General features: G+C 32.6%; 1 protein-coding gene across 1 annotated transcript in view; it reads left to right on the top strand.

Moving 5' to 3' along the window:
• The window catches only part of LOC126736578 (receptor-type tyrosine-protein phosphatase F-like), a 134,394-nt gene that overhangs the window by 99,051 nt on the left and 23,291 nt on the right, over positions 1 to 12,052 (top strand). The window contains exons 19-21 of the mRNA XM_050440979.1: positions 213 to 300; positions 3,581 to 3,657; positions 8,578 to 8,712. Coding sequence (XP_050296936.1) covers positions 213 to 300; positions 3,581 to 3,657; positions 8,578 to 8,712 — 300 coding nt within the window. The remainder of the gene's footprint in view (positions 1 to 212; positions 301 to 3,580; positions 3,658 to 8,577; positions 8,713 to 12,052) is intronic.

Consider the following 12,052-nt stretch of genomic DNA (forward strand, 5'->3'; position numbering starts at 1 on the left):
AGAAGGTACATACCTATAACATTATTATCCATTTAATTTTCGTGTAACGGTAATGCTCTGCCTAGCTAACTCTAAATGTAATTACTAATTCTAATTATACCAATTATCTCTAGTACTAATTATAAGTGACAATTGTTAAGATTTTAACTATTTTCGAGGTCCCTTTAGGGTTTTATGGGTTTTTATTATATGCTATTATTCCTATTTTTTAGACCTTTCCTAGAGGCCTACAAAAGCCACATGCTTATGGTTCGCTACCTGAAAATAAAATTAAAAACAGATACAAGAATCTTATAGCATGTAAGTATTTGATTTAAGCAAGGTGTTACTAAATAAAGATACTATGTTTTACCAGATTACTTATATAAAAAGAACGATAGGAATGTTATATCTTAATTATTTTAAATAATAACCGGCAAAAATTTAGTTAAAAAAAATTGGCTAGAACTGACATTTCTTCCATTAAATTAGTAAATGTAACACCTTTATTAAAAAAACAAGTGTGAATGTTTTTTTAATGTATTAACTTGTTAAAACTTTTAAATACCACACTGTTTAGTTGTATCATTTTATTTAGGAGCTTGCATACTACTTCTAGACTCCCTCTCATTGCTCTTTGTTTTCTAGTAATCCTAATTTTATCCTAAATAATACCAATATAAAATATAGTATTTTTTTAACAATAAGCTAAAAAAAATTAAACTATTTTTTGACTATGGCTAAAATTTATTCCGATTTATACGAAAACAGAGATAAATATATATAAAATTGTCTCATATTTTCTGAAAATTGTGAAATAAAGACATTTAGGAGGGTTGCTATTCATATTTTGAGCCTAATAATAAAAAAATATTATTATCGAAAACAGCTTTATTTCAGAAATATTTATCACCAAAACACTTTTGCATGTGCTCGAGCCAATTTTCATATATTTTTTCCATTGGGATTGAGATACATACCTGATAAAGATGATTTTTGAATGCATCAGCAGCTTCTTCGGGTTCCGAAAAACCGGTAGAAAATTATTTAATTTGGTACTAAATCAGCTGTACTGCTCAACATTTTAGGTCTGCTTGCATTGTCATGATAAATAATGATTCATCATTGCCGCTTTTTTTTCCGTATTTCATCAAGCACTTCGAGCTCATACGCACAGCTTCAAGATTCATTCCCTGGGCAGATTTATTGCCCTGCAATTCTCTGCACCAGTTGACATGAGCATCTTTTTGGTTTTGTTAAAATGATATATCAGAAGATGATATTTCTTTACTAGTTCTTTAATGGAGATTTTGGTCGACCTTCAAGAGTCTCGTCACTCAGCGAACGGCTGAAACCATGGAACGAGTTATAAGTAAGTTAATTTTTTATCTATATGGATAATCGTAAGAAATCATCGCACCAAAGTCTTCACAAGATAGCTCCATTTTTTCGATAGAACAACATTTTTGAGTTAATATAGAAGGTAAGAGTTGAATACGTCAACTTTTCAGAGGAAAGCAACCAATGGCGGCTAAAGAACATAGTGTTTCCAATGATAAAAATATAAATAGCAACCCTAGTATTAGGATAGTGCAACACAATGCAAAGAAAGTATCAACAATTCTGCTACTTCTAAAAAAAATCATGAAACATTACTTTTTACAATAATGGCTTTTAAGAAAAATTTTGTTTGTAACCAAAATAAGTTTTTTTGTAAACATCGCAAAAATTAAAAAAATTACTAAAAAATCCATGTTCCTTAAACTTTTTATCATTTTTTTTTTCCTTAAATTATCTTATTTGTATTTAGTATGGAACATGTAGTTTTTCAAACAACTTTAAATGAACTTTTTCTTTAGCTTAAGGTTCAAGCTATCCATATTTATTATTTCAGAGTCTTTATCATACAGGCTGTTAAAAATTTAAGCATTATAATATATGTACAACTTAGTCCGCCCCTTGAAGGATAGCGGAGGGTGGCGCAATGTTGTTGCGCACGTAGGACAAGGCCATATGACGATTGCTCTCAGTATGTGTAAGAACATACCAATTCTGACATCCAGATGCACTACAGAAAGTGGCAAACTAAGATTAAAGAAGGGCTTTCAAGTCGAAATCTCGACAAGGGAAGAATGGTCGGTAAACCAGATTAAAGAGCCAAGTGGTTTCCAGGCCTGGTACACAGATGGATCATGGATGAAAAGCACCAATTCAGCCGGAGCCGGATTGTACAGGATGGAAACAAACATAGGGAAATCCTTCCCGCATCTACTCCGATAGTCAAGCTGCCCACAAGGCGATTCAGGAACCTAGGGCCAGCTCAGCGCTAATCCAGGAATGCAGAGACGCATTGGAAAGGCTTGCATCATACAGGGAAGTGAGACTGAGGTGGGTCCCAGGACACCAAGTTGTCCAGGAAAATCAGCGGGCCGACGAACTGGCAAGACAAGGTTCCGTTAACCCCTTCGTAGGCCCTGAACCTTGTCTCGGTCTTAGCAAAAAAACAAATCTCTAGGCACTTAATAATTGGGCCTGGGAAAAAACCAAGAAGAATTGGAGAAGGACAGAAGGATGTAGGCAGGCCAAGGAAATGATACCAGACCATGACAGCTCTAAAGCAAGGCGACTGCTAACAAAGACCCGATAAAGTATCAAAGACTTGGAGGGTATCCTGACCGGGCACAACAGTCTAAACAGGCATCTACACCTTCTTGGTATAAGAGAAAGCCCACTCTGTCCGAATTGCGGCACAGGAAAGGAAACTTCATACCACATACTAGGTATCTGTAATAGATGTAGTCGCCTGAGAAGGAAAATTTTCGGAGCAACGACAGTTCAACGGGAAGATCTTAAAGATCTAGACTGGGACAACGTGAAAGCCTTTATTAAAAGGACGGACCGACTGAGTGAAGACCGCATTGGGGGTGGAGGCGTAGGGGTGAGTGATTCTGGGGTTGGCGAAAAGGGACTGTTCAGGCCTACTTGCCGAGCTCTAGCTCCCCCACCCTTACTTCTAGTACTACTACTACTACTACTACTAGTCCGCCCCTGGTAAAACAAGCAAGGTAAATGTTGGTTACCGACTCTATTTTAAGAGGTCCTTAGCAATGTGGATCACGTAGAATTTGTATTAAATTATACCAAGTACTTCAAAAGTTATTCAAGAAAACCCGATTTTCAGCCGCATCTTTAAGGGCTATTTTTAGCGCTATATTCCCTAGGGAGGGCCTATAGGAAATTTTTTTTATAGGAAAGTTCCATATTAATTTTTTGATTTCTACCTAAATCCGAGAGATGTCCGACATTTTCCATAGTACATTCTGTAAACTTTGCTTCTGTTTTAAAGAGTATGTTTGTAAAATGGTTCCAGCACTTAATACTATAGGCAACTATAACTTTTTATTAGAAATATAAAAATAAACTCTAAAATAACGGCCGTAGACTGGCCTAAAAGAGTTGCCACTTTTAGGCCAGCCTTGTCTCACCTCCTTAGTTTACATTCGACGATTGACTTTCAAGAAAAAAATTTATATATACACATATATACCTACACCTATGTAAAGCCATTTAGGAAAATCTACACAATAAATAATTTTTTTAGATGATCAGTCAAGGGTAATACTAGAAAAGATTGATGGTGACGAATTTTCCGACTATATTAATGCAGACTATATTGACGTAAGTACTAACTCACTTCATTTAATAAAATCAGAAAAATACATTGAAATATTCAATAAACAATAGTGATCCGTCAAGGGTAACTCTGCACTTTATCTCACAAAAACGTGATTTTTTCATCGTGAAACATCATTTTCAAGATGATTTTTATTTAGACCTTTTTTAGACCGTTTGCTTAAAATAGTTTTTTTTGTGCTTTATTATACCGTATGTTAAAAAAGTCCCGGACTTCCTTAAGAATACAGTCTTATTTAATTATTCAATTATATATAGTTTTTTTATCAAAAATTGTATTAAATAAAAAGTATAGATCTTTTTCAAATCTACTTTAGGAAGATAATTTTGCATATACAGGAGGCATCACAACAGTAGTAGAGACCAAAGTTACCTTTTTTAAATGAAAAGGAATATTTTTTTATGTGTTTTCCAAATATACGCAAAATTTGAGGATAACGTAACATCTGCTACACCTTATTCCATTAGCTCAAAAGATAGTATAGTTTAAATGAGTACCTTATCAATAAAAATGTTATTAGGTACTTTTTAAATGTTTTTGCCTGTTCAGGTAATTCCTTTACTTTTTTGCTTATTTATGTAACGATTATATTATCATCATCTGATCCGAGGATTCGGAGATCGCGAGCAATCTTATTAACAATCTTATTACCTTTTCAATACAAGAATTCAAGACCGCACACCAATTTCTAAATATACATTAATAAGAACAATTCAGAGATTGGAATAACCCGGAACTTGAAAGGGATTTTATAAAATATAAAATATCCCTTATTGATTTGAAAGCATCCAAGAGATGTTTAAGCCTGACCAATAAAATCCATAAATTTACAAAAAAATAGTAATTGTTATTAAATGGTTTTACGTTGTTTCGAATTGAAAAAAATAATACTGGAATATTGAAGCTTAATACTTAAATGAATCAAAAATATAAATAAATGTTTTTTTTATTTATTTAATTTCATTATATAAAAATTGTTTACACATACATTCAATATATGTATACGCCATTAAATCTTAGTTCACCTTTGGAAGCTCGAAAAGTATTAGAGATTAGAAAATACTTAATATAAGGTACGAACTTGCGCCCCCTTATTTAATAATGGGAATCATTAAATTGCAAAAATGTGAGAAATGTTTCAGAATATATTAAAAAAAAACGAACCTATGAAAAAATTTTTTTTTCTGGTACTATTATTTTTATCTGGATTCCAAAAAAAATTGCAGACTTATATCATCATAATTTTTTTTAATGTTCTCCATATTAGTTCGGTAAAATATTTTTTTCTTTAATACGATCTATTACACTTGCATACCAAACTAGTTCTTGTAGACTTTGATGAAAATCGTACAAAAAACCGTACTCAAAAACAAGAATACAATCTAGCGCTTATGAAAAAAAGTGTATGAAGGTCGGAGAATAAACGTCGACAACAAGTATTGGGATATCATGATAAAATATAAAAGTGTCAAAATAAATCTGCAATCTAAGTCTATCTAAACTAAAGCCGCAGGAACAAAAGTCACTTTACACCCTTTTTAAATCTTCAGGTTTTTGAGGCTCTCATTGTGAGAGAATTTTTTTATGATCGTATATGTGAATAAATCTTTTTATTCCGATTCACTTTCAATATCCTTTAAATCAGATTCCGGAACAAGTTTATCTGATGGTAGAGTCTCGATAGTTTCATTATTTAAAAGCTCTATGGCTTCTGAAATTAATGTAGAATTTTTTTTTTGATTGTGGCAATTTCATAATGTTTTTATATTCAAACATGTGGATGTCAAATCTTCCCTATATCTTGTTATATCTTTATTTCGGGATTCTTGGGTTTCTTCGGCAAGTTGCCCAATAGGAAGCATTGCCTCAGAAATAACACGTGAGCCATGAATTAATATTTTTTACACAGTTGTCAATACCATGGGTATTATATGATCACAAATGTGCAACTTAATCTAATAATCTAACCATCTCAATTGTGTACTCATAAATTTTCATAATCTCAATATCTAATAATTTAACCATCTCAATTGTGTACTCATAAATTTTTTAAAAGTTAATATTGTAGCCACTTGAAATTACCTGCAGAATTGTATATAATTTATTAATTAAAACTTCATCAACGCCAGTTATTTCAGAAGCAATAAGTAAATTTTAGAAAAAAATCGACTGTGGTTTCCATCATTTGAGCTCTTAAAATGTTGTTTTAGTTGATCAACTTTGAACCCCATCCGTACGCTAAGCCGCTCCTGAATAAGCCTTTTTGTTTGCTCAACAGACTCCTTTTCTTCGTTAGTACGTGCTTGCCATTTTTTTATCTCCAATTTGTATGCTAAATGCAAGCATATCTCAAAAAATCTTATCCACGCATGAAGCGTTAATAAGCCAAGTCATTAAATTGCTTGGTTGTAGCTCCTCATAGGTACAAACGTTGAGAAGATAAAATTTCAAATATAGCAGAGCAAACTTTTCCACCAATCAATGCTGGCATCGTTTTATAATTGATTATAATATTGCTTCGCTCTAGGATAAATTGAAAGGGTTCTAAGAGATTAATTTGGCTTTCGATATATTTAACTTCATTTTTAATTGTTTCTATATCTTCTGTAATGTGTTGGATACGCAAAAATCGGCAAAATCGGGGTAAAGATAATTTTTGAAAAAGCGAAATTTTTTATGCGAATTTTCCAAAACAATAGCTTTGTTTTCCATCTCTTTAATCAAGACTATTTGTAAAGGAACTAGAGATGTTAAAAACATGCTTGCGTCTGACATGTTGACCCCGGTAAAAGTTTACTTGTATTCACCTTACCCTGAAGTACCATCACATCCGCATTTGCAGATCAGTTCTAAAAACATATCTGTTTTAAAAATAAAAAATATAAAAAACCTAAATTCAAGACTGAGTTTTTTTGAAATAGGAAATTGCGTTGAACAGGGTGGTCCAAGAAGCACTGTACTTTTACTTTCGCTGCACTCTCTGTAACATTTATATTTTTAATCGGCGGATAACAAGCTTTATTAGCTTTAAATATTTTTATAAGATAGGTATAATTTACAGTCATTTTGAATACTAATATTTCTTAACTCCAAATATTAATCAATCATCAATCAACAATCATCGAAAGCGATGCTTCTTTAGATAATGTTGATTCACTTTTTGCTTCCAAGGGTTCCATTCGACGGCTCTCGGTAAATACCAAATGTCGCCTGTATGAAGTAGTATTTCCTTTTGGTTTTAACCACCTCTCGCTTGGACAGGCTATAGGTTTTCTAGGTCACTTGTAAAAGAAATAATAAAATTCAGAAAAACACTAATTTCACCATTTAAGTCTAATATGGCACACGTGCTCTCGAAGAACGTTAACTTCGAACTGATATAATAAGGAACGGTGGTTATACTAAAGTACTGATATTGCGCAGAAAGATACGCGGCTGTTTTCCCGACCGATTACAATTGCGACCCGATATCTGGATTTGCTGGAAAGTCAGATAGTACCAAAAATAGGAAGATATGCTAACGCTAATTTTCATCAAATATGGTTTCAACAAGTGAAATTGAATGGCCAGCAAGAAGCCCTGATCTTACATCCCTATTGTTTATGCGACAAAGTCGGAAAATATTAACGTAATACAAGACACAATTAGAGAAGAATATGGGTTGATTATTCCTAATATGTTAGAAAACGTAGCAAATGCTTTTTACCACATTCAAGGGAGTAATTTTCACCATTTAATTAAATAGGCTTATTGTTTAAATATTTTTTTGTTTAGTTTCTTTTTTTTATAGGTTAGTATTTGCATGTTGTTAAATGAAGTTATGTTGGAATTTTGCGTAGAATCGGAAAATACATAAAAAATATACTATTCCTCTTCAAGGTAACTTTGGTCTCTGCTACTGTTGTGATGTCTCCCGTATATGCAAAGTTATCTTTCTAATGTATAATTTTAATTTGGGATACTTTTTGATAAAAGGGCGCATCACGAGTTATTAAGGGGTTCCGGGTCTTTTTTAGCACACGGTATACTGTAGCTGATGGCTATAAAATTTTGAAAACGGATAGTGTAGCTTAGCCTTGATTTAAATATGCCCATATAATAACTCAATTTATTAAATAACTGTCAAGAGTAGTCATTGTAAGGAAAAAGCATGCAGATGCAATTTTTTAGAAAGAATAAATTTGTCAAATTATTGTCTACTACTAACTAAATTATTTAGAATATTATTTTATTCTATAATGTTATCTATAATATTATTAAATTCTTTATGATAAAAAAACTATACTGATAATATTATAATATTGGTCCTATAAAATTGAGGAGACAGTATCCCAAATTATACATATTAGGTTCTACCCGACAGCAATAAAATGTATTGATGTAGTTAGTTCTTGCAGAGACATTATTCCCTTCATGCGTATTAAAATAATCTAAAAAATGCACATATTTTGTCAATATATCAAGCGCCAACAAATTTTTGTTTTTTTTTTAGTATTAAAAACAAAATATTGCTAAAACTTTTGTTATTTCTAAAAAATACTACAAACAGCTATTTGAATAATATTTAAATTGCTTAAATACTTTTGTGCCGTCTAAGCAGATTTCATCATAAAAATCTGTTTTTTAAACTGCGAGTTTTTCTTTGTAAACACTAAGATTTAATTCTCTATTACTTTTTTAAACAATATATGTCAATTAATTATTAAACAACAATTTAATTACCGCTGTGCTTAAGTGCGCTAAGGCCGATAGCCTTTCCTCATTTTAATTCTTAAATATTAAAATAAATGCCACTCACTTGGAACTAACATGGATTGGGCTCTCAAAAACATTTATTTTAAAAAAATTATTTCTTATGAAAAATATATTTTTTTTAATGATCCGTAATAAAAATATTTTTTTAGGGTTTTAGACATCCAAGAGCTTATATAGCCACTCAAGGACCAAAACCCAATACCGTCTCTGACTTTTGGAGAATGGTTTGGCAAGAAAATGTTACACATATTGTTATGATGGCTAATGTCATTGAAGGAAATAAGGTAGTAATAATTATCTTCTAATATACTTACTTTCCTTTATACTTAGGGGCTTCACTTCTCTGTGATGGTACCAGAATTGAGTTTATATCTCTATGATTTTAATAATCCTAACTAATGTCCAACCCTTATCCTAAGCCATATGGATTTGATAAGTATAGCCTCTATACTATACTTGTTTCTAAAATGGTGTTTTTAGTACAATTCAATTTGACAGCAAAAATCAATACGATAGGCAGTTATTTTACAAATCGACACTAGTACAAGTCTAGAACATATGACACTTCAGCCTTACTGCCGATTGTGAGTAAACCTAATAACTTAATAAGCTCTTAACTTTAATGTGTGGGGTCAAGTAGATATTTTATAGTTTAAAAAATACAACGCATGCAAAGAGTTGTGCATAGCGACGCGTCGAAAAATTATGTGATTCCAGGGACTTATTACAGGGGAAAATATTATGGGGTCGTGTTCAATAAGAAGTTTCCAATTTGTTTAATTTATCGCAAAGGGTCATAAGTAGATTAAATAATCGATTTAATTAAACTAATTCTGTGTTAGAAAGATCAAGGATTAGTGGCCCTAGGGAAACCACAGTCGCACAAAAAGATTTTTTATACTAAGTGCGCGGAGAGAGCCATTATCCCATATTATAAGAGCTATTATCCACGTGTAGACAACTTTCGCAGCTTCTTAATGCTACAGGAACAAGTATTTCAATTGAAACAATAAGGCGGCGATTAAATAGTGTAAATTTAAGATCCCGACGTCTACTAAGGTTCCACTAACCCAAGACCACATGCGGCAAAGGTTACATTTAGCAATAGATCACGTAAATTGGGTAAATGAATGGAGATCTGTGCTTTCCACAGAGGAATCTAGATAAGCCAGACTTTTGGATAGTCGAAGATTATGGGCCCTACTTAGAACACCTAGAAATCGACGACCTCTTTAACGTGTGAGATCTGCCAGAGCTAGAGCTGTTATTCATGCGATAGAAACGAATGGAATTCCTTATCTCTTACTCCCTCCATTATCTCCAGACCTTAATTGCATCGAACATGCTTGGGACATGTTGCAGCGAAGACTAGATGAACACAGACTCGTCAGCCATTATCAAAACAATGGCTGAGCTTGGACCGTTTTATCACAACTTTGGAATGAAATTCTTCCAGAAATGCTTAACAACCTGATTGACAGCATGCAGAGACGTTGCCAAGCTATTATTGATGCACGTAGTTATAAAAAAATTTAGAATTTCTATATATTTTTTCCCAAAGAAAACACTAATACCCTTAACTCCTGTGGAGCAGTTTGTGTTATATGTCTATTTAAGCCACGATATAACTAGATACTACGTCACTGTTTTAAAGTAATCTAAATATTAAAATATTAGAGGAAATTTTTTTGCGGTGGCATGGGCATTGATTTGCTATTGACGACCGATACCAATGCACACCTGCATCGGGTGGTCTCTCTTTGCAAATCCGCCGCGGCATAGTATCCTGCCGGTGTACCGCGATCTAAAGATAATTATTCTGGGAAAAATGTAGGTTTAAAACTGACTCAGGTCTATCGGTCTTTTCATCGGCACGCTTTCATCGTTTTTATCGTCATTCAAGTGCAGGAACTAAATATACCTGGACTGCCAATTCAATGAAAAGTAAATGACGAGTACTAGGTGGCTGTCATTATGCATGATTGTGTCCTTTCGATGTTGCTCACTCTGACCAATTTCAGTTCTGCCAATTGTAGGGAAACAAAATAATGTTATGTTTACAAAAACAAAATAGAAAGTTACAATTAGTTAAGAATTTAAGATAGTTCAGTTAGATCTGAGATTTTTCTTGGACTTTATAAAAATGTATGTAAATTTATGAAAGAAAATAATCGTCACCTTAAATGAGACAAAGTTTCAATTAACTTGGGATGGATGCATGCACTTTGAAATATTTGTTTTATTATTCTGATAAACTTGAATCTTATAAATCCTAATACCATGAAAATGATGATTTTCATTTAAATTTTTGCTCGTGTATACTACTACAAATTTAGTAAAAAACACTTTTATTTTCATTCTATTTTTAGTTTCTGACTTACTTTGTTTCTATGTACACTGTTCTATGTCCACATTAATAGCTACGACTATCTATAAAAATCAAAATATAGATGATTTTATGAGGGTTTGTAATTAGCAAGGGTTTATATAGTAAAAATATACAACTCTTTATGTTATTCTATGATAAACACCACAGACAGACAATTTACAATAATTCAGTTTTGAGAAACAGTGAACCAAATACGTTTCAATAAGGATGCTGATACATTATCCACGTATTAAATAAGGAGAAAGCGATATCGCCTGATGCAGAGGATATACCCATGCGTATCGTTTACAAATCGCCAAAACTAGGAAACCCGCTATGCTCACAATTAAAAATGTTATTTAGAATCAGTTATATCGAGTGATCGATATCGTGATCTTAGAATCTCAAAGATGGTTTAAAAACAATACCAATAAAAAAAAATAAATTTACTTCGTGACAGGCTGACAGGTCACACGTCAAACGTCAGCGTCGTCAACTTCATTACCGTTATTTAATATATTTTTTGTTGGCAACACTGAAAATGTTTAGAGTGGCCAACATCAAAAGGACACAACCACTATAAAAATGGAGACCACCAGGCAGCGCTCATTTTTTCAAGTGAGAATAAAACGATATAGGTGGTTACGACTACGTTGGAGTTGACGATCCACGAAGCGAATAGAGTAATGATCGTAGTGTAAAGGGGGAGCTCCGAGCACTATTTTGAAAATGAACGCGTCGGAGTGAATGGAGCAACTCTAACCCATCCGGCGCAAAATAAACGTAAACAAAACAAAACAAATATAATAATTATACGCACTATTTTGTATTCTTTTGCAAGCAAGGAATTCTTTTTTATGGTTAAGGGTTAGTATTGTTACAGTAGACATTTTCAATGAACTTAGAGATTCGTCTTATAGTGGAAAGATTTTTATTTGATAGTGATTTATTTGATGAAAATGATGAAGAAGTAAATAAATTAGAGAAAATAAAATGTTATGCGAAAGAAACTGCGCCAATGTACAATTTCCAACAGTTTAAGCAGCATTTTAGTTAACCCCAATCACTTATGAAGTACTGATGGAAAAACTGCACTCGGTTATGGATAGGACCGAAATTAGAATATCTGGAAATCCTGAATTAACATTAGAAAAGCAAACGTTAATTGCGTTGTGGTATTAGGCAAACCTCAAAAGTTTTATAATAAAATTTGCAAATTCACATACATTATTACATTATTGACCTATGTAGGTACT

This window comes from Anthonomus grandis, chromosome 5 (assembly GCF_022605725.1).
Source record: "Anthonomus grandis grandis chromosome 5, icAntGran1.3, whole genome shotgun sequence".
In the NCBI taxonomy this organism is placed as follows: domain Eukaryota; kingdom Metazoa; phylum Arthropoda; class Insecta; order Coleoptera; family Curculionidae; genus Anthonomus; species Anthonomus grandis.